This window comes from Habropoda laboriosa, unplaced genomic scaffold (assembly GCF_001263275.1).
Source record: "Habropoda laboriosa isolate 0110345459 unplaced genomic scaffold, ASM126327v1 scaffold102, whole genome shotgun sequence".
Classification (NCBI taxonomy): Eukaryota; Metazoa; Arthropoda; class Insecta; order Hymenoptera; family Apidae; genus Habropoda; species Habropoda laboriosa.
The window spans coordinates 785651-811935 of NW_017100262.1; the positions used below are offsets into that span (position 1 = coordinate 785651).

Genomic DNA, 26285 nt, shown 5'->3' on the forward strand with positions numbered 1-26285 from the left:
TTGAATTTATACTTAGTTTCTTCTTCTTTCCAAAGAGAAGTGGTGGACCATAGGAGCGCGCTTTTTTAGGGATTACTGTCGGAGAAAATTAGTTCGCGGATGACAAGGATTTGGTCGTAGACATTTAAATGTACTAGATGATTAATTAATTCGGAATTGATTGGCTGAGTTTGAAATTATTTCAGTTTGATTGAATTTAAATTTTAGAATTCGAATATTTAAATTTTAACGTGTAGAATTTTTAACGTTTAGAACAGCCTCAATTTGACCGGATGAATTTCAATGTTAGAATTTGAATATTTAAATTTGAAAATTTAGAATTTCATTAGCTGAATAGAAATTCGCAATAGCGTCCTGAAAGTATCTTCGCTTCCTGAACAAGCCTCATATCACAATTTACAATTCAATCGTAAAAAAAGAGGCTTGTACCTCCGCGCTTCAAACGCCTCGTAATTTTCCCATCTCGCACTCACTCCACTAAACCCGAAACTTTCTGCTCTCTTTTCAAAAACAATTCCAAAAGTTCCACCTCCGTCGTCGTCGTTATCAGCGCGAGTTACGCTTTTTTTACAGCAGCCGCCGCGACGCTCGAAGGAAATGTTCCACGGTGTCGCGCAGAAAATTCCCTTTGTGTTTCTAAAGCGCAAGGGGGAAATTAAAGAAGCCGCGGGAAAGCCGTAAATTCGTTTATGCACTGTTCTCCAGGTGTCCACCAGAATGACATTCCCAACACACACACACACACACACGTATGCACAGAGTGGCGAACAATCGTAAAAAGGCCATTTTCCAGGAGCGTCGCGGTTGAAAATGATTCACCGGTAGAATCCGTGGCAAGTCAAAAAAGAAACGACTATTCCTCCCTCTCTCTGTCTCTCTCTCTCCCCTGGGTACAGAGAGAGCCTCAGTTTCGAGCGTAAAAGCGGCAACATTCTATTATTCGCGTTATTAAGCGACGCGAGATTGGCTTTAATTGCACCGGAGGAGCTCGCGTTTTAATGGACACCCGCGACTTCGGGACACTTTGACCGGGGATCTCCCTGTTCCTCTCCCTCCCTCCTTGTGAAAAATAGCGTGGAGAAAGAGCGACTTTTTATGGGAGTCCGTATTCAATCTTGGACGGTAAATAGGATCAGCGGGGAAGATACGTTTGAAAGAGAAACGATTATTTTACTGGACTGTTATAATGAATGGGTGATATGGGTGATATATTCAGATGATATTCTGTGAATTATGCGAAGACTGTAATTCGTAGAGATTGTATTAGGTGTAGAAATTAATTCGGTGCCTCTTTTCGCAAACTTGAACGTTGATTTACAGAAAATCAAATATAATTTTGATGTTCAAAATGATCTCCATTTTTTTCAATGAGATTTGTCCATTTATTGGGCAAATTCCCTCTCTGGAAAAGTACGGCGAGTTCGAGTCGATAAAGTCTTGGAGATTTTTTTGAGAAAAAGACGCGGAATTAATTTGTGGGCTTGATAATTTGCAAAGGTGATATTTCGTGAAGGTTGGTTCTAATAGGTGTGCCGAAATAGAATGAAATGGACGATAGAATGGACTTGATGTTTGTAAAGAATTGAAGATTGTTGAAAAGTTTGAAAATAGGGTGAATCGAAGGATAGAATTTGGTTTTCTCGTGTTTGTCTCGGTCTTGTCGTGTGAAGAAGTTGGAAAATTGTGGCGGAAAGTCAGCTACTTATTTATACGCGTTGCGTGCAACGCTTGCTTTCGAGCCTGATGCGCGAACCTATAGAACGCCATCGCGTTTTATCGTTCGAGTTCACGAGATTACGGCGTCGCGATACCGCGGCATCGCCGCTAATATTCCACGATACAGGCAAACACCTATCTCTACCTTCGCTTTCTTACCTATTCCACTTTCTCCATTCCGACAAATTTCACGTAAGATTTAAAAAAGAAACAATCTTCTCAAGATTTTCCTCGAGATCTTCTCAAGATTTTCCCAAAATCTTCTCGAGATTTTTCTCAAGATCTCAAAATCTTCTCAAGATTATTCTCCAGATCTCCTCAAAATCTTCCCAAGATTATTCTCAAGATTTTTCTCAAAATCTTCTCAAGACCTCCTCATAATCTTCTCAAGATCTTCTCAAAATCTTCTCAAGGTTTTTCTCCAGATCTCCTCAAAATCTTCTCAAGATCTTCCCAAAATCTTCTCAACATTTGTCCTACCAAAAACAACACCCCTCGTCTCGTTTTTCTCAAGATCTCCTCAAAATCTTCTCAAGGTTTTTCTCCAGATCTCCTCAAAATCTTCTCAAGATCTCCTCAAAACCTTCTCAAGATCTTCCCAAAATCTTCTCAACATTTGTCCTACCAAAAACAACACCCCTCGTCTCCTCACTCAAACAAAACTCCAAGCACCACCTCAGAATCGTCCACAAAAAAATAACACAGCAAACCAGTGACCCCAAAATTAAAAAAAAATTCTCCAACCGCAACCGAAGATCAAGATTCCTCCCATCAAAAACCCACATCCATCGTCATCTCTCGAACAAAACCTCCTACAGTCCCTTCACAAAATAAGTCACAGCGAAACAGGGCACCTCCACGCGACATCACAGTCCATAAAATTCCCCGTCCCCACGCTCCACCCCCATAACCAAAAGAGCGTAAATCCACGGATCGTAAAAATGCAAAAACAAAAAAAGAGACCTACACGCAGAGGATGCTCGATCAGACGAAAATTTTCCGCCAAAAATACGCACACATTCCCAGTCCATTAGCAGGAATTATTAACGCCCGCGGGTGAAGCAAGTAACCACGCTTTCAGGTACGTTTTAATCTAAAGGGTACACGAAATATTTTCGCCATGTGAACAGAGAGGTGTAGAGCGGAGGTGGAGGGATGATTTCGCTATTAACGATCCCCCGGTGTGCAAACAGGACGAACGACAATGGCAGCCGGAGAGCAGGTGAGTGTCGTTAGCTTTCTGAAAAATTTCAACCCCCTAAATCCAAGCTTGTACACCGGCCAGGAGGATTTTCGCGGTTCGGCCAACTCGCGTGAAGGAAACATGAATGGACGACAGGGCGGCGTGTGTGGCTTTATTGTAGCACAAGTCGAGAGAGACAAGCTTCCCTCTGTGTGTGTTTCTGTGTGTCACGACAGCGCGCATATTTTTTCCAACGAACGAATTGCCATGGCACTTTTAATAACTGCCGGTGATCGTATAAACGCGGATTTATAGTATTCCGACTGCAGAGTAGGGGGTGGATACGCGCGTAAATCTGTCGTTTCTTTTTGCAGACGGTCGATACGGAACAAAGGATGATTCACGGTCCGGTTATGGATGATGAACAACGAGAAGACACTCCTGTACAATAAAAACGTTGTTTCTTTCGATAGAAGCTTCTGTTTTTTAACTTGCTGTTCTCTGTATCGCACGGTAGCGAGGAAGATCGATCTTTGGTACTGCGGGACTTTTCCATGGAACGTATTTTTGCTCTTTGCAATTGAGACGAAGTGTAGGGACTATCGCAAAAGTGAAGTCTTTTTGAATGGATTGACGTGCCGTATTCTTCGGACCATAAGACGCACCCCAAATTTACGTAGGGCGGTCTAACGCAGCGGTAGCTAGGCAAAAGCTACCGAAAGACGACGGCTGTGCGCGTGTGTGTGTGAGAGCGATGCGTCGGTGAGGCGCGAGAAGAGCGAAAGAGGCAGTCGTTAAGTGGCCACCGAGTCGTTTGTACCTATCATTTTCTTTTTTTCTATTTTCTTTATTAAATCTTGAAACGTTGACCCGTTCTTGCTCCCTTCTCCCTGTTCACATCCTACATTTATGGGGACGATTTTTAGAAAAGAATACTTTATCAGGTACATAAAGATATTTTCAAATTCTTACTTAATTTGTTTGTTGTTAAAATAATTCGTACTAGCATATAATGTCACCGTTCTAACTTCTCTAATAGCTTCGATACAGTATAAAGATTCGTATTTTAATGTCACCTTCGGACCATAAGACACGCTCCAATTTTAACTCGATTTTCCTATGTACAAAGGTGCGTCTTATGGTCTTAAAAATACGGTAATTCATTCGAAGTCGTCAGATTCGCATGGTGCCAGAAAAATGGCAAAGATAATAGTGGAAATTCACACCGGTCACGGGAGATCTTCTAATACTGGCCGAAGTGTAGCTTCCTGCGCAGCGAATACAAACTGGAATTCTCTCTTGAAGGAAATCTGAACCACGACAAATTGGCTCGAGAAAAGGAACAAAACTAACTGAGAAAACGTAGCGAAACAACACAGACTGTTCAACGTCGCTGATAACCTCGTGGTTGATGCGACGAGAAACAAGGAGAGAAAAAGAATAATGGAAATTATTTCGATCGTAGATCTGTTTTCATTCTTTTCAACCCTTCGACGGTAAGGAGAGAAAAAAAGAATAATGGAAATTATTTCGATCGTAGATCTGTTTTCATTCTTTTCAACCCTTCGACGGTGCGTTAAAGAACGAACAGTTTAACTCAGGAGAGACTCTTAGGAAGAAAGTCAGAAAGAGAGGAGATACTGCACTGTGCTTTGAAAATAATCACACACGACGTAATTATGAAAATGTAAAATATGAATTTTGTTCACTCTAATTCGTAATTATATTAGACTGTGAAAGGGGTAAAATAGAACTTTGATTGTACCAAAAAATCGGAGAGAATTAATTTCTACGCCTAATGTAGAAAATGTGGTAGGTAGGATGATACGTTTATTTTCGGGAAAATGTTTAGAGAGAAAGGGGTAATTACAAGGTACGGAACGTTGTTACGTGGTGAGTCCATGGTTCGAAAGGGAACACGCAGAGACGTGAACTTTCTTCGTCGACCCACTTAACGATTTTACGTCGCGAACTGACGGGAGAAACCCGAAAAGAGGGAACCTCCAGCTCGAGCTGACCGATTCGCTTATCTAGCAATACATCAAGCGAACTTCCTCGCGAAAAAATCCATGCAGGGAAATGTGGCGAGCCGATTTGAAGTTATCGTGAAAGCTTCCTCGTTCTCCGTTCCACTGTAAACCCACCATTTCACCCCGCGAAATACCCAATTTGCGGCTGCGAACGTTCGCGAAGGGACGTTGTCCTTAACCCTTTCGCTGCGGCGGATTTTAGATGTTCAATCGCGCTTCAAAATTTTTTGGAATCTTGAAATTTTTAAGTTTATCACTTTATTAAATTGAGGCGAAAGTGTGCCAAGGGTAGAACAATTGAGGATTTTAGCGCGCAACGCGATGTTCAGTCGCGCTTTAAAAGTTTTTCGAAACTTGAAATCTTTAAATTTATCACTTTATTAAATTGAGGTATGTCACGCTCAAGTTCTTTGGAAGCTTGAAAATTGAAATTTTCAAATTTATCGCTTTACTAAATTAAAGCGAAAGCGCGCATGGGACGCGAAAATTAAGGATTAAATTAAGACGAAAGTGTGTCAAAAGTCGCCAAAGTCGCGGTGGAAAAAAATATTTGAAACGCCTATAGACACCAAGGCCACAATACGAAAAACATATTCGAAACGCCTATAGGCTCCAAGAACGCAGCGCGAGAAAATATTCAAAGCGCCTATAGGCAGTGAGAAGCTGAAATTCTGAAAATGAAACTATTCAAAGCGCCTGTAGGCAATGAAAAGCTCAAATTCCACAAAAATTCTCAACCAACCAATCCATCCTCAATTTTTCTCCAACATTCGACACACCAACCACGATCCTTTTCTTTACGTATCCTCGATAATTACCGCGGAAACAATTCCGGAAAAAATTGTCAAATCTTCGTAGAATTCGAGAAAAAGGGGACACGATCGCTATAATTCACGTGGAATTCGTGGTGAACGTGTATCGAAAACCGGGGGAGAGAATTTTATCGCAGCAGCTGCGTTCACGCGGTTTGGAAAAAAGCGATTTCCCGAGGATCCGTCCTCGTTTTCGGTTACACGTACGAATTTTGCGAAGTGCGTAGCCGATGAAACTACGCGTGGAGCGTATACGCGCGTTGCTCCTCTTCCTCCTTCACGCTCATCGATGAAACGATCGAAAGAGGGAACGGGGGAAAAAGAAAAAAAAGAAAGACAAGGGGGTGGAAAAATAGCTCGAAAGAGTGCGGTGGGGTTTCTGGGGAATCGATATTTCACGTGAACGGTAAATACAATTTTTACGAGTGTTCTAAAGCTTTTTCTCCGTTTTTATTTTTACACCGAGCTCAAGGCAATCCAGCGAGCGTTTAATATGGGAATAAAACGGTGTTTACGAGGAGAAGTGCGAATCGAAGATCAGAGTTAGCTTCCGGACGCCAGGCGAAACTTTTCCACGAACGTGTACAATTACTTGGAAAAATATTCGGACACTGTACAGGCTTGCTTTTCCGCCGACGTGTTTTCGACGTGTTACGAAACGTCGTTTGTCGTACTTTAGGATTGTATACGAAAGCGACGGTTCGTTGGAGGATTCGTAAACTTTATTAACCCTTTGCATTCGAGAGGCGACTATGAAGCGACATTATATTTACCATTAGATGCAACTCTAAGGATGATATTTTCCAAGACAGCAGGTCTATGGACCTCCGTGAATTGTTCATTACATGTTTAGAGATTTCAGAGGTGAAATAGTTGGAAAGGACCAACTTCTGATAAAAATATTAGTTTTAAAATATTACATTAATTTTTGCTACTTCCTTATAGAAAAAAGGGCCTTCGAGTGCAAAGGGTTAAATATCAGAGAAAATTTAGGAAATTTCGTAGATTGGTGAACATTTTAAAAAATTACATTAATTTTTGCTACTTCCTTATAGAAAAATGGGCCTTCGAGTGCAAAGGGTTAAATATCAGAGAAAATTTAGGAAATTTCGTAGATTGGTGAACTTGACATAACCTTAAAGTTTATAGACCATCGGTGAAAAACGAAAATGACGTTTTGTTGGAGGAATCGTAAACTTGATTAAATATCAGCGAAAATTTAGGAAATTTCGTCGATTGTTGAACTTGACATAACCTTAAAACTTATAAACCTTCATTTCGAGAAATTTCGCGAATGCAACATAGTCGAAATTATGTGAAATTCCTGTGTCACATAGACATTCTGACACCCAGCAAAAATGAACACTTTGACCACTCATATTATTCATATTTTTCTCTCGAAATTGGTACCCAAGGGGTTAAGATCCCCAAGCAACGAAACCCAAAATTCGAAACAACAAACTACTGTAACCCAAGCAAAATCAACTTTCCCAAACTTCCCCTCTTTAAATTAGTAGCCAAAGGCTTAAAATTCCCAAGAAACGAAGACCAATTATCGTAACCCAAGCAAAGTCAACATTCCCAAACTTCCTCTAATTAAACCGGTACCCAAAAGTTCTAATATTCCCGCTGAACGAAAGCTAAAAACCCAAGCACGATCGCCTTCCTCGAACCTCTTCGTTGCTCCACGCACAAACTTCATAACAAATTGGAGAAAAGTGAGCGTAGCCTGACAGTTCGACGTGAGGATATTGCAAGTGCCAAACGAGAAATGGGGAGAGGTGCGCTGCTGCAAAAAAGGTTGCTGTGTGATTCCTTACCCCAGATAGAAGCGCGAGGGTTGCGTCCGGCTAGGATTGCGAGTCACGGGGCACTGAGCTTACAAGACACATCGAGGCCAACACGGGCTGGCTCCTAAGCTTCGACTTCCATGTCTATCCAACCCCTTCCATTCCTGCGATCCCACCCCCAACTCGACACACAATATTTTCCCCGGACGTTAGACGACGCGTTCACGATTTCTTCACCCCTCTCGTCGAGTAGTTCCTCGATTAACGACCATTCTCTCTTTGTGTCACGTGGCGCGCACCGAACTTCCGGTTCTTCCCCGAGCCATCGTGCTTGCTTGCCGCTGCTCCACTTTCGCGAGAACTTCTCAGCGTTCGATTTTTCCCGGAATGCTTTACGGCGAAAGATTTCAGCGAGGACGTGGTAGAACGGAGAGGAGCCATTCGGAGAAAAATGGAATTCCGGTGAGAATGTTGTACGTATGCGGTGAGAAGAAATTGACAACGCCTGGGAGTTTTTGGGGAGAAGGTCGAAAGATCGCGGCGGAGAATCAATTGCGGAGGGTGGAAAGCTATTACCCGCGGGAACAGATTCTATTAAGAGTTTCTCAAAAGCTCGAACTTAAAGCCAGAAACAATTTGGAGAGAACGACTTCCTTGCTTCGGGATGAAGCACCGTGGCTAATGTTGTTTAACATCGAAGTTAATTCGGAAGTGAAATCGACCGTCGGTATAATCTTGGATTAAATTCGAAGTGCTTTCTTCGTTTCGCTGCGATCTCGACGGTGAGCAAACGTGAAACAATGTTTATTTACGAGAATTTTCTCGATAAAAGTGAGATATCTCGCGAAGTATCGAATATTCAGCTTGTACCTTTTGTTCGCGAAAGAGAATAATACGCTTCGATTTAAAAAAAAAAAAGCCAAACGTTCGATTGCACTTTCGAAAAACATCGGATAACTCCATGAAAACTGCGATATTTTCCTCTGCAACTTTTTTCTAACTACCACAAACACAGCTAGATCCTGTAACAATGACCTAAAAATGATGGTAGAAAGATAAGCTTTTCAATCGGTATAAAGCAGAAAAAGTCGGAAGAAAAATTTACGAAAATTAAGCATTCCCGGTTGAAGTTGCGAACTAAGTGCAGAGAAAGAAAGAGGAAAAAGGAAAGTGTAACGAAAAGGGACGATAAACTTCTCATCACGTTTTAATTCTGCTCGAACAGAACTGTTCGCCAGGAATGGCTTCCGGAAGCCCCATATAATCGCGCGGGAATGCGAGCGAAACTTACAACAAAGGGATTAACTTGGTGGACGAGCTGCTAACAGAGTCAGAGACGTGTAATCGAAATCGCCTGGCAATCGACGACGCACGAAAGCACAGTTTGTTCCGTCGTTGGGTCTGAAACGAGACTGTTGGGCGGAGAGAGAGAGAGCTCGAAATTCGCCTGATCGCCGGACCTTGACCGACAGGGCGCCGATGTCTTGATCGTCTCTCTATTGGCGTATAGCTCGTCGATGCGCGGAGGTCTCTATTCGCGAAAAGACGCGCCGCGAATGCCAAGTTTCCCACACTTATCAATCCAGACGCGCGTTATCGGCCGCCGCCGCCTTCAATCCAACCTAGAGCCTGGCTTCCGCTGAAATTCACGTGCTCTGTCCGTATGCCCGCGTAATTGGATCGCGGAGAATTTAATATGATACAGCAATAATGCTAAATATCTTCTCGATGATTCCGTTAAAAATTTTAATCTCCTTGACATTCTTCTGCCTTAATACGTTTCAGGGTTTTTGAGGTTAAGTTAGGTTATGTTTGGTCGTGATCCTTGATTGAACATGTTTTGTGGGTTACATTTTAAATTTATGAATATATGGAGAGAGGAAGATGAAAATTTGTTGGGTTATTTGTTTTTGGTCGATCGTAGAAATTATTTGTAATTATAGTATAAATTATTAAATTAGGTAACCCTTCGTTACACGTTTGTGAACTCACACTTCTCAAAGTTAATTCCGAAAATTCTGTTAACCCTTTGTTACACGTTTGCGGAATTACACTCTTCGAAGTTTAACTGTTTCTTTCTTTATTTAATTTTGTTCTCAAAATTGTAGAAGTGTCACGTGTTAATTGTAAGGATTGGGAGATTGGTTTTATCAATATAATTACCTGACGGAAACACGGTAATTCTTCTCGTTCCTACGTTCCTCCTCGATCCTTTCGAACAATCCCTCGCATAATCGCGGCGTGAGTCCTGGATCTTCCTGCGGACAAAAAATAACGGACGTTGATAGCCGTTCAATTCGAAAAACGAACGCACTATGTGGCTTGTGAAAATTACGTATCGTTAACTATCGGTCATAGGAATGTCCCCGAGGGCGATCGAACAACTCCGCTCCCATAATTGAAATCCGAACGTGCCCGACGTATAACCACGACACGTGTTACGCTTTAAAACAAAAAAAAAAGAATCCCCCGTTTCCCCTCTAATGTAGTGGCAATCGACTATGAAGCCACGGGGCAATTTAATTAAACGTTCCTCCGGCAAAAACAGTTTCAATTTATCAGCCGAAAAAGAACGCCACGGCGTTGTTCGCCAATTAGGCGACACAGTTATATCTCGAATTATTCTTGGTCGTGTACCAATTCGCGACTCTATAAAGACCGTTAGATGGAAGAGAAATCGAGAAATTGCTGTTGATGTGGGTTAAATTAGGCTACTTTGATCAACGTCGAAAATTGGGACTTTAAGGCGTGGATTTTTCTGTGTACGAGGAGTCACGTGAATTGCAGGCGTTTCGTTTCTTTATTTCGATAAATTAAAGGACGTTCCTGGTTTAATATTCGCGGATCTATGACTTCATTGGGTTAAAAGCTCTGATTTGAGTAGTAAAAGTGTTAATTTTCTAGGATGGAAGAGACTTCTATCTGTTTGGGTATCATTGTACCCCTGTATCTTGACATGCCCTGTATTCGCTGGTGTAAGGAGGGTTGCTCGACTGCGGGGATATTTTCAAACGTTAATAACTCATAAACGAAGCCTCGATCGCAATTTTTTTATTCTTCATTTTCGTCTTATTTCGGCTTCTAGAATTACCCCCTAAATTTTCTCCTGTATACGTCCACTACGTAGTAGTTTTAGAACCGAAAACTGTGGAGAAAATATTACAAGAAAAGGCGTTCTACTACCGAAGGAAAATTTAAGATAACTATTCTATTATAAAAATTACCTTGGTCCCCATCATGGTGTAAGTCTTGCCGGACGCGCTCTGGCCATACGCCACCAGGCAAGAATTGTAGCCAGAGAAAACAGCATCCAGAACAACATTACCGAGTGCTTGATAGATCCTCGATTGATCCGCGAAATTCTCAGCTTCCTGATCGGACGAATCGAAGCAATAGTCGAAATCATATCTTCGTATTCTCTCGCGACTGTCTCCGGCCTTGCTCGAGGACACCTTCAGGTTCGTCAGTGAGATTCCACTTGAATCCGTGCGTACAACCACCTCTGACCCCGTCAGATTCAACTCTCTGTGGGGAAGAGAGGGGAAAAAAAGATGGGAAAATTCTTCTATCGTTAAAAAACACGAAGGAAAAATGGCAAAGCTAGAGGAGGATCTGTGAAACAGTTTTCGAAACGACAATTTCATTTTTCGTCTTTTTCCATCGAGCCAGCTTTTTCCACCAGGAGAAGCTTTTTTTCCACCTTGCCTGGATCAAAATCAATTCGTCGATGCGTACACCGTGTGCACACGTCACTTTCATATCCGGACCTAGCCGAAAATCCTGCCGAGCACTCTTCAATACTCGAATTCTTCCTGCACGTGTCCATCAACGTTTCCTGTTTCCTCCAGATGCTCTCTTCCATGCTGTATTTTTACAATTTTCTTCAAATTCTCGCAATTTCCGCTACAAAAAAAAAGCAACGATTCCTTCTTTCTTTCTCAACAATAAATATTTATTTTTCGCTGGATCCAGCAAACAGAACTGGAGCTCACAATACCGATCTATTTAACGAATATCTTTTTTCCGCAAAAAATTGATCTGGAGAACGTGTGGACGCGTGATCGAAGATTTCGAACAGCTCGAAGAAACGATGTTCGATCCTGTGTTTTCGGGTCGCCTTTCGTCGTGTGGCACAACATTTGGCGTGACGCGAGACAAGTAAGAGCGACGATTACACCACCCGCTCTCTTCCTCTATCTCTGTGACGTGCGTGTGACGCATACGGGCACAGAGGAACGACAAGGAAGGGTGCTTTAACCCTGCTCCTCGCGTGATCCTATCGGCCCCGTTCCTCCTCTAATCGCCATGATTTCGTGCCCCGCCGTCGCTTTTTTGCGAAATTAATGCCTCTGCTAGTTGTTCGACAGGAAGATCGACGGTGATTTAGAGGGAGAGACAGCTTTTGATAGCGTCTACTTCTCGATGAACGACTGTGACGCTCTACCCTAAGCTAATTTTTCGTTTCGAGAACTTTTTTTGTATTTTGGAATTCGCTACTTTCTCTCCCTCTATCCTCTCTTTCTCAACGGACGAACTTGATAAAAATTTGATAAAAATATCGAAACATTGTTTTTTAAGGAACGAAAGCTGCGAGATTCTTGGTTCCAGCTTAAAACTGTACAAACAATAAAAGTATATAGTATCAACGAGCTCTCCCGTTCGATTGTTCGAAAATAAGAAGCAACGAAATCGCATGTAAAGCAGCTTCTATCTCTCGTCAGCCGTCTCGAACGACGAGGGGGTCGTCGATGGGTTTATTTAAAGCGACGAATTTTCCCGCGGGGCTATCCGGGGGATGTTCGCGCGATAAAGGATCGAGTGACGTACTACGAGCAGCGCAACACTCGCCGATGACACACGACCACGACAGTTTAACGACTCGAAACAGGAATAGCAAGAGCATCCGTTCCAGAATAACACTCTTTACTGGTTCGCGGGGCGCCTTCTTCATATAAACGGAAGAAGAGAACGCGACGAGGGAAGATGATAACGACCAACGGAGGCTATTCGCGTACACGCGCCTCGCCGTTCATTCAAAACCTCCTTCTAGCTTTTCCTCTTGGTTGTTCGACGATGCCTTCGCCGGAATGAGTAACGGTATTCCCTTGAAATTCTCGCCTCAAACTTCATTCAAAGAACGACCATTTTATCTGACGACGCTTTTCTCCGTACGACACTGACCATTCTCCCTTCTATATTCGCCAGGAAGACTCTTTCTTTCACTTTCTCCCATCACACAAGCACGCCAGTTTTCGATTTTTCGATTTAAAGCAGAGCTGCCCAGGAAGCTACCCGTCGGGCAGTTGGTCAGCCCGCAGGGGCAGTAATCAGCCCGCGGGGCACTGTCGAGCGCACAGCGATATTCGAACGGTAAAAAGTCTATATACGATTCAGAATGATGTATATCATCGTGTGTATTCAATAGTGAAAGTATTAATACAGAATATTTAGTATTAACGAAGTAAAGTGGAAAATATCTAGATTATCCAGACACTTTCAACCTTTCAGACGTATAAGAAAATTAGACGGCCCTAATTTCATCGTTGGCCAAGCTTATTACTCTCAGCTCCCGAGCAATTGTTAGTTTGTCTTACATTTCGCGTCAGTTCTTGCCCCATCTTCTAAGTATAGAAACGAGTTCATAAGTGGCGTCTCAAAGGCGCACCGCGCGAACCCCTATAAATCTGCCTCCAGATCCCTCTGTCCTCGTTCGTTTCCCATTTAGACCGGCTCCGAGGTATAATTATTTCAGAAGCTACGTGTACATACCGTGGTACACGTTACCAGTCGACACCACAGCCAGTCAATTATCAGCAAAAAAACGCCCGGGTCCTCGTAAAATACACGTGAAACGAGGAGGCTTTTCGCAAAAATGAAATTGCGGGCGAGGAAGAAACCTTGAGACCAGGCGAAACCTTGACCTTAACACATTCAACAAAGTTCTGCATATTGGGAACACGGTGAATAGAGAGCGCGGTTCCCATTGGTTTTTGCCGTTTCTTAAAATACATCGGGCCACAAGTTAGCAGCGGTAGAACGAGAGTTTAACATCGGGTAAACCTAGAATTTTCAACTAACCTGTTTTCATTAATCTACAGCATACACAATCGCTCTTTTCTTTTTCAAAAATTAATCCACTCTACCGTCACGTTCAATTTTTTCTTTTTCATGCAAATTTTCTGTCGTAACAATCAAGTTCGTTCAATTATCTGTTTCAGTTGCGGTTCAATCTTTAACATGAAACACGACTCACCTGGCAGAAATTGGTCTCACTCGAACTGCCACCTTGATATTAGCCATGTTGCCATCACGCGGACGACAATAATCGACATCAGCTGGATCCCGTCATAATTCTCCAGCGCCTCGTTTCCGTGATAACGAGATCCAACGGAAGTGTCCAATGGTGGAAACGTCGAAAAGAAGTAGTCCAGATTTACATGTCGCAACGACAGACGAGCGTGCCACACTGATCGGAGAAACGGAGAGGAGCCTGTGCGTGCACTGACTGGTTGCACGTGTTGTACTGTTGCGATGAAAATACCCTCGAGTCGCTTCCAAGACCATTCGCCGATGGTTTACCCCACCCAAAGAGAGAGAGAACTCGGCCGAACTCGTTACATTTCACCGAAACTCTTGCTGACATTCATGACAATTTAAAAAGGAAAAAGAAAAGAATTGTTCTCTGTTGCAAGGGATGAACCCCTGACTTATGATTTCTTTTAGTGACTGTACGTATGTGCAGGTATCAGTTGTTCGCTGCTTTAGTGCCGTATTGGAGTAAGAAAATTAGATTTAGTAATTATCAGTGCCTTAACGCTTCTCTATTGCAAAGGAGCAATCTCTTGAGTTATGACTTCTTTCGCATGATTTCTTTAGTACCGTGTTAGAGTGAGAAAATTAGATTTAGCGATCTTCAGGGTTAATACTTTAATTTAACACTAGGTTTACGGGACGTGTGGTTTTCACGCATTTCGAATTTCACAAGGGAAATTACAGAAATGGAAATTTTCTGTAAGGAAAGTTACAGAAACCGGTTACATTTCTTTCCTACCACTTAGGGTTGTTATAAATTTTATAGAAATCTGTAATATCGCGTAGTTTCGTTTATAAGTTGACAGTGTATAATACGCAGTTTCAAGCATCAATTTGACGCGTTTCCGTAGAGATGTAGGTATATAATAAATGTCCGTAAACCTAGTGTTAATATCGCTTCGATCGACTATACTTGACCCTGAAATTACTCGAGATTATTCGGTAGAAATTGTTTGTATACCCGCGTGAACATCTTAGGATAAATTTCTGCCGCACAAGATAATTAAGGAACCACATCTGTGGTCTGTTAAGTATATACACCGTGTCTTGGTGTGTATGCATAGGCTCATAATAAGCTGGCTGTTTGGTAAACACGCTTAGGTAAATATCGCGCGAGATTATGAGCGTGATTAGTAGGCTCGTCTGAGTGTGTTTAATGCGTTGCACCGTGTCTTGTAAGAAAAAGAAGACTGAAAACGTTCCTCCTTGAAGGGGAAGACTTAGCGATATGCAGGGCAAACCGCCTAACATAATCATCTACACATTTTTTTATCGTTAGAATATTCTTTCTTTAGTTCACATATTTTAGAGAAAAAGTTGTGGAATTATTTATAAACAATTGAAGAAGACTAAAATTTTTGAAAAATGTTGCCTGATAAAGAGTGCACTGTAATCATGTTAACTCTTTCGTTACTATTTTTGAAAATTTCCTCGCACCACACTGTTGGAGCCTTTCCACGCCCTTCTGTCTTAATTTAATACTTAATTTTCTCCTTTAAACACTTCCACCTTAATTGAACGAATCGAAATCTAAAACGATACGGCCTAAATAAGAAATTTTGCAGCGGTAATTAAAAATTGACCCTCAGCCACCCACGTTTAGGCATTCAAATCTGCCGTAGCGAAAGGGTTGAAGGCCTCTTTGAACCATATTCCCATACGTGAACCACGTTGAATAATCTAAGAATAATCTGTATAAACCTAAACATAGCGATTCGTCGAATAAATATAAAATCAATTGATCTACTGGTTTATTGTAAAATTCCACCCTCCTACTCCTCAGTTATCCAACGATCGATCTCCGTGAACGAACAAGAGGAGGTCAATATAGGTGGGAACGTCTTCGGCGACACTTTCTTGTACATGAGTATATTTTTAGGGTAGTGGAACGACTAAAATATATTCCCTGTATGTTGAGTCATCGAGGGACTCCGTCTACAGCGTGGCCGTTAGTCGTCTTTGGTGGCTGTGAGGACCGTGAAGTAGGAGAAAGACGTGCTGAGTACCTGCAAAACACGCGAAACTTCTTGTAGAAACAAAGGTGCTCGAGCGTAACGATCGTTTCTTTTTTTCTCCGTAGAGTAAGTAATAAAGAACCAGCCGGTGATATCTCTTGTCAACCATAGAAAAGAAGTTGAGGTGAACATTTTCATTCACCTTCGAGAAGCTCTCCAAGGACATGCTGTAGAATTTAGCGGCGGTTATCTTGCATGGTATCCTCGAGCGCATCATCATGATCTGAAGACTCTGAGAGAAACGACTACCGATCCATCCGCTGCCATAAGCTGACTCGCCTACCGCGTCGCTCTAAATGATCATCGATCGTACTTTGATTACTTTCAACACAGTAGAACTTTTGCAAAAGAAATTCCAGAAAGAAAGAAAGAGAGAGAGAGAGAAATCGATCGAGGGAGAGATTTCTCTCTATATAGTCTAGGGTGCCCGCGATCGATTCCCGGCTGCTCACGAGGGTGAATCGAATGGACGTGGAAACTGATGTGCTTGTAAATTGCTTTAAGATACGTGCGTTTCAAAAATAACGCGTTTCACAAAGTTGCAAAAGGAGAGATCGCGCTTGCAACTTTGTTGCCGTGAGTCGTTCTCGAAAATTGCACATTATTGCACGACGCCCCGCTTTGCAACAATGTGCATTTTTCGCGAACGATTCGCGGCAACAAAGTTGCAAGCGCGATCTCTCCTTTTGCAACGATGTGCTTTTTTCGCGAATCGCGCACGTGACACAAAGTTACAACAGGGTAGAGCCGCGTTTGCAACTTTGTTGCCGCGAGTCATTTTCAAAAATGCACATTATTGCAAAGCGGCGCGTCGTGCAGCAATGTGTAATTTTCGAGAGCGATTCGCGGCAACGAAGTTGCAAGCGCGACAGCGCGTTTGCCACAATGTGCATTCGAAAATAACACGAGTTAACGATGTTACAAGCGAGAATGACGCTTGTAACAATGTTACATTCAAGCGTAGTGCTTGTAATAATGTTTGCGTTAAAAATAACGCATCTAATAATGTTGCAATCAGTAATAGAGATTCCAACAATGTTTCCGTTCAAATACAACGTTTCAAGCAATGTTGCATTCGAAAGTAACGCGTACAACAATGTGTTGCATTCGAAATGGTGCTTCCGTCGATGTTGCATTCGAGAATAGAGACTGCAACAATGTGTGCATTCAAGTTTCGGAGATGAACAGTGAAATAAAAGTATCTTGCTACTTAAAAATCACCGTTCAACGATATAAAAGTTCTTTTCCAGCTACTGCAACCGTGTCCCACATCTCGATCAATTTGCAGCCTCAACTCACACGGGAACAAAGGATCCGCGCAAACAAAACGTCATTATACATTCTCAACATATTTCTCCACCCCTATATAAGTAACCCCTCTATGTAGGATAGAAACGTTTGATCGGATCACCTCGTCTATCAGGCCGTTTCCGCTGAAGCTGAACATGAACAGCTCGAGAATGGCGGAGTTCAAGAAGGTGGAATATTTCATCAGCCGTCCTTTATCCTCCATCATCTGGAATGGTTACTCTTTTTTTTTCTCTTATCGATAACGTAACGATTCGGTGAGAACGCACCGAGGTGATCTGGAATCCCGCGAAGCAGATCAGACCTGTGCTAATGACGAATTGTCCCAAAGCCAGAACATTTATGATCCTTTCCAGTGCATCTGCGTACCTGTGAACGTAATCGTTCCTTGTAACGTCGTGTGTGTGTGTGTGTGTGTGTGTGAAAACGTTGCTACGACCGACCGTTCGAGTGAAAAGTTTCCCTCGATTTTATATTTTAATAGTTTCTTCCCTCGGAAGGCGGATCGTTCGGGCCGACTAAACGGGAGACGGTGTCATTTAGGACCCGTGATAACTCTCGCGTCCTTTATCTGTTTTTCAGAGGCACGAATCGACTTCTAATTGCTCTGACATAATAATCGACTAGTGAAGACTTGATTGAAACTTAATCAGGTCCCGAATGGACCCAGGCACCGCCTTGCGAGAGTTTTAACACCGTTGATCGCCACGCCAGATTTACACGTTTTGCTCAGGGAGGCAGAAGAAAAGTTTCATTATTCCAAGCGTGGTATTATATTATGCTTATTATGTTCTATTATTATTGTAGGTCAGTTTCCCTTGTCGGTTTCTTATTTGCGTATGGAGGCCCCGATACTACATTATTATTATTTTTTTTTTTAATTCAAAGTAATATCTAGTTAGCTATTTTATTTGAATTATTCTAAACATCGAGGAAACAATCTCCGGTCACACATGACCAACGTGGCAGTCAACGTGATAAGCGAACTATGTACATTAGATTTTGAACGCTTCGATTCTGCGTCGGTGGTATAATACATTCGTAAAGGTGACAAACGAGGCCCACTCTATTGCTTCCTGGTGGCGAATCACTAAATCCCCCATAACAGTAGTAGAATTAGGATCCTTGCCGCTGAGAGCCTCCAATCTTCTCCGTAGAACAGCAAACTTGGCCGAGCCGTGCATTATTACCACCAGATTGAAACTGGTGCAACTGGCGATCATCGTACCGCCGAATCCACCAGCGGTCACGTTGAACAGGTACAAGCACTCGAAGATCGGCGACACGGTTTGATTGAGGAAGAAGTAACCTCGGAATGGGAGCACTTTGTCCTTACCAAGCACGTAAATCTGCAAGAATGTTATGCTTAGTCGAGTGATGATACCGTAGGAGTGTGTAGAATTTTTCGAGCAAGTGTTTGAATCAGAATCGATGATGTGTCGATGAAGAGTACTTGAAAGAAAAGTGTTCGAGCTGCACAGTTACGGAGAGTTTTGGGTGGACGTGAGCAAATATCTTTTAGGATTGTCTGCATAAAGTGAAAGGAGTAAAGAAATAGAAAGAGATGTGTAGATGCAAAGATAAATCAAAGTGGAAGAGTTTAGAATTGAGAGCGAGAGTTTAAACCAGGGCTGCTCAAGTAGGTCTGTTTTGGGCAGCCCGCCGGGCAACGCTGAGGGCAAACTTTTGAGCAAGTAAGGTCGACAGTCGTTAAAGCGTTGAAGAACGACGTGGCGAGAGTATAGACTCTCTTCGAAGCATAATTCTCATTTTTAGGTCGGTAGATCGCTATTACATTCGTACAGTGTCTCGTCACAGGATCGTTACCCGAGGAGACTTACTGCCCAAATATCGCTACTGCTGCCCTGCGGGCAACTTGTTGAGCAGCTCTGGTCTAGACTCTAGAAAAAGAGTTTGTCGAAGTATTTGATTGTTAGTCTTAGAGAAGTCCTGAATCGAATATAATTTAATAATGAACATATTTGTTGTTATTTTTAATCTGTGTGGAAAACCTGTCTGCAACCTAACATTTCTGCGGTATTTAATTACGAGTGAAATGGAAGATAAATATAGCTACCTCTAGAATCGGAATGCACATGAACATCACGATAGTTGCAGCCACGGTACTGATAAAGTACTTGGCAAGACGAAAGGCGAACATCGTTTTCTCCGCTAGAATAACACGATCCTCTTTTGAAGATTCAGTCCAATCGATCCTCATTGTGTTCACTACGTAAAGCATATCTTTCTGATGAATCGCGTACACCACCATGCGAACAACGCAAAGGTAAAATGCTGTGCAAATCAACGCACACTCGGTCGCTTCGTCCAAATCGTCGATATTGTGGATCACGTCGGCCGTCACCGCGATCGACATCACCACCACCTGAAAAAACCATCCTTCCGACACGCTTTTTCGTTTAATCCCGATGAACGCGTACGGTCGGCGCAATATTTCACGGCCACTTCGAAGATTATTTATTTTATCAACAGAGTTCAACTATGGCTGCACGCAAAAGAATACAGTGTCGCGTAGTACAGAGTATATCCGATATCGTGATATAACCTGATATAGAAAATAATTCCTCTTGTAAAACTAAATCGAAAATATAGAATAAAATTTTCTCGTATGATGCTCTGTTTACGAGAAAATCAAGTGTGAATGTTCGTTAACTACAAGTGCATTTGGCTATAGTCGGAGCCAAACATATTGGTCGGTCCTGGCCATTCCCCCTCCATCGCTTTTTCACACCGACGAACCCTACGAACGAGACTGTATATGTAGTAGTAACATATCTGTTCGCAACGTATCTGTTCTTGCAACGGGTTCTTTGTCTTTCTTCTAGCAGTAATATACACTCTTCGCCTTTTAAAAGCACACCTCTTTCATCTGTCTCTTTTTTTTTTGTGACAATATGCTCCCTTCGTTTTGTTTTATTAGGACAGCAAACGTAGTTTAAAGACGAAACGGAAAGGTTCCACGGGCAACTTTCACCGGCCGATATATTTGGTCTCTACTATAGCCACAATCTACAATATTGTATACCTGTTTGAGAGAACGGACACTCACCAGAAAAAACATGCAGAGCAAGTGGAATCTCCTGAACAATATAGCCCCCGTAGCGCTATTCTCTGCCAACGGCCAGATGGAAATGATCTTTGCGGTTAACATGATGGGTCTGATCAGTTCATCGTATTCCTTGTTATTGTACGGTCGAGCATTCATTTTCATGTTTCTCGAAAAAAATTTTCGCGAAACTGTTCCTCCGCGATTCGTTCGGTGAAATGGTTGAACGCATACTTCGTGTTCCCGTGAACGATCCAACCGGAAATCGATCGATTCATGCAGGTGACACTTAGTGTATCGCGATGGGAGGATCTTGACGATTCCACACGGTGATTGAAACTTTGCGGTAAGGTAGATATTACGCGAACTTTGCATAAGTTTTGTCGCAGGGAGTGGCAGAATAGTTGAACATAATAATGTTCTTCGCGAAAATGTACACCATTGTTAAAATGAGTACCTGGTACATACTTGTTCTTTCTATATTCGATTCCTTCTTTCTGCTCTTTTTTTTTTTTTTTTTTTTTTTTTTAGTACAAAACTTGTAATAGTGCACTGTACGAAGAAACGAAGCAACAAGAGGTTCTTAAATATGATCAGTAGTAATTGTGGCATTGTACATCAATTCTAGGAATTTCCGATAACTTTAATACACGGCAACTAATTGTAAGTCTACATTACCGACGCTATTTTCGCGCAAATTTCAAAATTTTTGCTCAATTTTCCACGTTTTCGCTCAAGTTTCGGGATTTTTTCGATTTTTACGCGTCCCTAACGGTTTACGGACTTAGTTTATTTATTTCTGCAATGGAACATTGTTTAAACAATGAGTTTTTTGCAAAAAAAGATGTACGTGTTGTGCAAGAGAGAAATGAATAGACTTGTAACAAGAAGTAATTGATTTTTTGATAAGTAATTGCATTTTTTCATTTCCTGATGTTCATGTACTTTCCTTGATTTTTATGAGGTGGACTTCTAATTTTTAATGGAGATTATAAACAATTTCTGACTAATTCATTGAATAGAATGGTTAATTCAATACAGAATAATAAGCTATTTTATTAAGTTGAAGCATACAATAATTTTATTTAAGACTTCCAATAATTATAAACTACCATCTAAATTGTTATTTAACAAGAAACACTAACTATTCGACAATTAAGGTGTACTTACGAGTATGTATATAATATCCTGTCCTATACCATATTTGTAATTTCATAGTTACGTTTAGTTCTAATTCCAACCATTGTTAAAGTTATAATCCTATTCGTATACTGAATCGATAACGTTGGGAGCAACACGAAAATGGTAAGGGCACTCTCAGCCCTCCTGATGTTGACAAAAAAATACATTAGATGTTACATCTATCCTGTACCTCGTTTGTAACATGAATTTCAAATGCCAGTGAGAAGGTTTTTGGAGTTTTGTGAATGCTGGCCATCTTATGGAATAGCCTTGAAGGTTCTGAAAGTATGAGATGTGTTTCTCTATCGGTAATATAAGTTGTACATTATTTATCATAAGATAAAACATAATTTGTAAAATAATAAAGTGATTCTAATTAAAATTACGTGTACATTCATGTTCTGTGATTATTCTCCTGCATTTAAGTTTAATGCAACTGCGTCGAGCATTAGAAAGATTTTTATTTAATTTTAAGTTTTATAAGAGCGACGCTCACGACGCATGTGCGAATTTACAACTAAGTTAAAAAGACATACTTAGTGTTCATAACCTGTGTAAAGTATTTTTTAAACCTTCAATTATTTGATGACTGTCAAAAAGAGACATGTATTATCAAAATAAAAATTGGTGCTTGAGTCGATCGTAACAATGGCTCTACCGCCTTTTTGTTTTAGCAATATCGTTCATTTAAATGTTGGTGGAACGAGGTACAGAAAAAAAAGAGTTTAATTGCTTTTAAGTATAATATAATGCATGTAATTCCTTCAGCTGTTAGCTTAATAATTAAATATTACTATGTGACCTGAAAGATGTTTCTTGATAAATTATTGCTGCATGTGTCTAAAATTATTTTTTATACAGGTTTTCAACATCAAAGCAAACATTAACATGGGTTCCAGACTCATTTTTTACTGCTTTATTAAGCAATAGAATTGCCAGCCACAGAGATGAAATTGGTGCATTATTTATAGATAGAGATCCAAAGTTGTTTTCTATTATATTGAATTATCTGCGCACAAAGGACATTGATTTGAAGAATGTAGATCTACGTACATTAAGACATGAAGCTGAATATTATGGTATTACTCCACTGGTTAAACGTTTAATGCTATGTGAAGACTTAACTCAATCTTCTTGTGGAGATGTATTGTTCTATGGCTATTTACCCCCACCAAGTAAGATTGAATAAATCATTCTTATAAAAAAAGAAATAAGTAAAATAACACACTTATATTTTATGCATTTTAATATTAAAGGTATACCATTGCAAGAACCTACTACTGTTCCCTCTAATGTAGGAGATGTATCTGTTCATGGCAGAGTTTCTACTAGTACTACCACTTCTAGAGTAGAAGTACCATCTACCTCCCAAAGTTCAACTCCTGGAACAATTTTTTTAGTAATTATTGTATATATTTTAATACATATTTACTTTAGGTCAACAAAATCATAAAGGTGTGCTTACCACTCATATGCGAAATTCTTCATTGGATTATAGAGTCCAACAAAAAGGCTTGCCACACTCAAGAACTTCATCTTTAGATTTAAGACATGTTAGAAATAATTCAGCAGACCTAAACAAACTATATAAAAATGATATAAGTTTAGTATTTGGTCCTCAACAAGGTAAATGGATGGAAATATTTTACTGGAGGTTCTAATAAAAAAGTATTAACAAATCTGTTTTGGTATAGTTTCATCATGGGTTGATCCCTTAAGGGTGCAAATTATAAAAGCACATCACAATTGGATTGTAATTGCTTATGCACATTTTATAACATGTTATCGACTTAAAGATTCATCTGGTTGGCAGCATGCATTTACTAGTCCTCACATTGAATCAGTGATTGAAAGGGTGGCAATAACTTCAAAATTGAGTACTAGTGGAGATGTTAAAATGGTTGCTATTTCTTATGGAAATCAAGTTAGATTATGGAGCATTTCAGCAAATGGAATGAAGACAAATATTGGTACATTCAATTTGAATGTCCGTGTAGAATATTTATTTTTTATTGGAAGTCAGTTAGTTGCTCTATCTCCTACTGACAAAATTGGTGTATGGCATGCTATGACACATCATTGGCAAATACAAGATGTAGTACCTATTTTGTCATTTGACACAGCTGGATCATTTCTTCTATTAGGATGCAACAATGGATCTATTTATTATATTGGTAATATAAATAAGAATTCGTAAAGTAAAATGAATTTTGCAATAATGATTCGATATAACATCACTTTTTAGATATGGAGAAGTTTCCCTTAAGAATGAAGGACAATGACTTACTCGTAACTGAATTGTACCGTGATCCGAATTATGATCCCATTACAGCCATATCTGTATATTTAACACCAAAAACATGTAAGTTTTTGTACTCATGTTTATCATAATATTCTCTTGATAAATAGTTAATAAAAATTCAAGGTAAATAATAACTAATTCAAGATTCATGTTACATTGAATATTACAGTATCTCTATTGCAGAAAAATCTTTTCAAGTGACGTACAAATAAATGGACTAAAATTTAATTATTAAATCTGCTTATACTGAGGAATGTAATAACAAACGTTACTTTCATGATAAATATTTTTTATATTTCTTTTATGTTTCATTTTCTTAGATAATTATGTTTGTTATTAGTTATATATTCACTGAAGAATTTTAATAATAAATTTCATTACGTTTTTGTTCTTTATAATAAAAAACTTAGTTTTTTTTTTTAATAGATTGATACACAAATAAGTGTCATATTTGTTCAAACAGAAACATTTTGTTTTCTATTATGAAGTCCAATAATGCCTTTGAATATTAATGAGAGTTTATTATTACATTCTTTGCTTCATGATTTCGTACAACTGGATAAATAGCACAAGGCAAGTATGGGTCGATATGACAATGTTCTACAATATTTTCACATTCAAATCACAGTTCAAAATGACATGTGTTTTTCCACATTTTATATTGTATTAAACATAACGCATTAATTTGAATACTAGTATCCATACCCTTCCTCTCCAGGTGTAGTATATTACTCTGCATTAAGTCAATGCACAAATCCATATTCATATATTGCTTTAAACAGCACTTTTAATTAAAACTCTTCTTACATATGTGTATTTGTATATATCGAAAAAGTAACTTTTATTAATATCACTATTGCACTAAACATACACAACCCCACTATCCTTATGCATCCAGTTGTACTTATTATAACACTTTCATTTCCTGTTTTTTTTTTTCTTTTTAATTAATATTTAACTTTAATGACAATTATGTAATTTGTTTATCTTTGTTCAAATCACATTTAATGAAATTTCTTGCTTGATTCTTCCATAATAACATCTGAGAGGGGAAGGGAAGAGAATAGATAACATGTACCTTTGCTTGCATATTCTTCATTTTAAACAGTTCCAAATGCATATAAGCATTATTTTGCTCTTTATAAACAATTATACTTTTTTGTATACATTGTAAATACTTCTATACTTATCATTTTTTCTAACACATAAACATAAAATTTTATAAATATAAAAACATGTTCTGAATATCTGTTTATGAGTATTTAATCGTCACATTGCAAAGCATGTAATATTTATGTAGGTTTTTATTAAATACACGTTTATAAAGGATTTTTTTGATTACTACTGTTTTCAAATATCAGTATCGTGTCATTTCCATTTGATATTAAGAAATGTAGTTTACATTGAAAAGTTTGAATGTTTAAGAAGACAAATGGTACAGTGTAACATTATGATCTTTTCATACAGCACTCTGTGGTAATTGGATTGAAATCGCGTATGGCACAAAATCTGGCAGCGTAAGAGTTATAGTTCAACATCCCGAAACTGTAGGACATGGCCCACAACTGTTTCAAACATTTACAGTACATCAAAGTAGTGTAACAAAAGTATGTCTATATGTAAAAAACATTCGCTTTTTGTTAGAATAAATTTACAAATTATTTACATATGTATTAAATTATATTACAGGTGACATTGTCAGAAAAATACCTAGTATCCGTTTGTTCTGAATATAATCATGTTAGGAGTTGGGCAGTAAAAAGGTTTCGTGGAATGATATCTACTCAACCTGGATCGACACCAGAAGCTAGTTTTAAAATTGTATCTTTAGAAGCAATTGAGCCTTGTATCAGTTACAATGCTGGAAATGACTTTGGTACCTAATAACACTATTACGATATTATTAATTGCACTAAGGAAAACGACTTTAATTATTTCATTTTATAAAATAGGACCCTTTGGAGAACAAGATGATGAACAAGTCTTTGTTCAAAAAGTTGTACCTGAGACTGATCAATTGTTTGTACGTTTAGCATCAAATGGAAAGAGAGTTTGTGTTATCAAATCAGTGGATGGTAGTATTATAAGTTCGTTTTATGTACATGAATGTGATGGATCCAGCCGTATGGGTTCACGCCCCAGGCGTTTTATATTTACTGGACATTCTAATGGTACCATTCAAATGTGGGATCTTACAACAGCTTTGGAGCCATCTTTTTCTTCGTCCCAAAGTAACATTTCGGTCTCTTTTTAAAACTAAATTTAGTAACATGCTTACTAAGCAAGCATTTCAATTACAGATGTTTCTGGTGGACCTACGCCAGAAGAACTTTGGAAACTATTAGATCAATGTGATTTAAGTAATAGTCATTCCTCGACACCATGTATTAGCCCATGTCCTTCACTTATATCTGCAGGTCCAAGTTTAAAGACAAGTAATGTACTGTTTCTAAACCAATCGCAAAATTCCGAAGCGTCGCCCGGACCTAGCCAGACATGAAAGTAGTACAGAAAGTACTTTTCACGGAAATTTTACAAATTAGTGTACTTTTTTACGTGTCGATACGA

The 26285-nt window shown here is 39.8% G+C and overlaps 3 protein-coding genes across 3 annotated transcripts in view; 1 reads left to right on the top strand and 2 right to left on the bottom strand.

Moving 5' to 3' along the window:
* LOC108572967 overlaps nt 1-13831 on the bottom strand; it is a 33738-nt gene extending 19907 nt beyond the window's left edge. Inside the window, exons 1-3 of the mRNA XM_017935314.1 lie at nt 13785-13831; nt 10756-11056; nt 9695-9789 (exon numbers count right to left, since the gene is read on the bottom strand). Of these exons, the coding sequence (XP_017790803.1) occupies nt 9695-9789; nt 10756-11056; nt 13785-13831 (443 nt within the window). The remainder of the gene's footprint in view (nt 1-9694; nt 9790-10755; nt 11057-13784) is intronic.
* A 1954-nt stretch (nt 13832-15785) lies between these two features.
* Nucleotides 15786-20392, bottom strand: LOC108572822 (odorant receptor 13a-like). Its single transcript, XM_017935140.1, has 7 exons — nt 20237-20392; nt 19244-19552; nt 18232-18515; nt 17436-17535; nt 17270-17374; nt 16001-16150; nt 15786-15849 (listed from the first exon to the last, which is right to left on the bottom strand). Exons 1-7 carry the CDS (start codon nt 20390-20392, stop codon nt 15793-15795), a joined length of 1161 nt encoding a protein of 386 aa, XP_017790629.1. The 3' UTR covers nt 15786-15792.
* A 1606-nt stretch (nt 20393-21998) lies between these two features.
* On the top strand, nt 21999-26217 carry LOC108572931 (SH3KBP1-binding protein 1). Its single transcript, XM_017935274.1, has 11 exons — nt 21999-22122; nt 22277-22590; nt 22672-22805; nt 22840-23041; nt 23110-23589; nt 23661-23777; nt 24285-24290; nt 25185-25324; nt 25407-25593; nt 25670-25948; nt 26018-26217. Exons 1-11 carry the CDS (start codon nt 22064-22066, stop codon nt 26215-26217), a joined length of 2118 nt encoding a protein of 705 aa, XP_017790763.1. The 5' UTR covers nt 21999-22063.
* Nucleotides 26218-26285: the final 68 nt, after the last annotated feature.

Excerpts from the sequence above, each read along its gene's own strand:
- LOC108572822 (XM_017935140.1), bottom strand. The coding sequence starts at position 20,392 with ATGAATGCTCGACCGTACAATAACAAGGAATACGATGAACTGATCAGA. Across the intron at positions 19,553-20,236 it reads TGCTCTGCATGTTTTTTCTG|GTGGTGGTGATGTCGATCGC; the intron begins GTGAGTGTCCGT and ends TGGTTTTTTCAG. Across the intron at positions 18,516-19,243 it reads TGTGCATTCCGATTCTAGAG|ATTTACGTGCTTGGTAAGGA; the intron begins GTAGCTATATTT and ends ACATTCTTGCAG.
- LOC108572931 (XM_017935274.1), top strand. The coding sequence starts at position 22,064 with ATGGCTCTACCGCCTTTTTGTTTTAGCAATATCGTTCATTTAAATGTT. Across the intron at positions 22,806-22,839 it reads AAAGTTCAACTCCTGGAACA|ATATTTACTTTAGGTCAACA; the intron begins ATTTTTTTAGTA and ends ATATTTTAATAC. Across the intron at positions 23,590-23,660 it reads TGGATCTATTTATTATATTG|ATATGGAGAAGTTTCCCTTA; the intron begins GTAATATAAATA and ends ATCACTTTTTAG.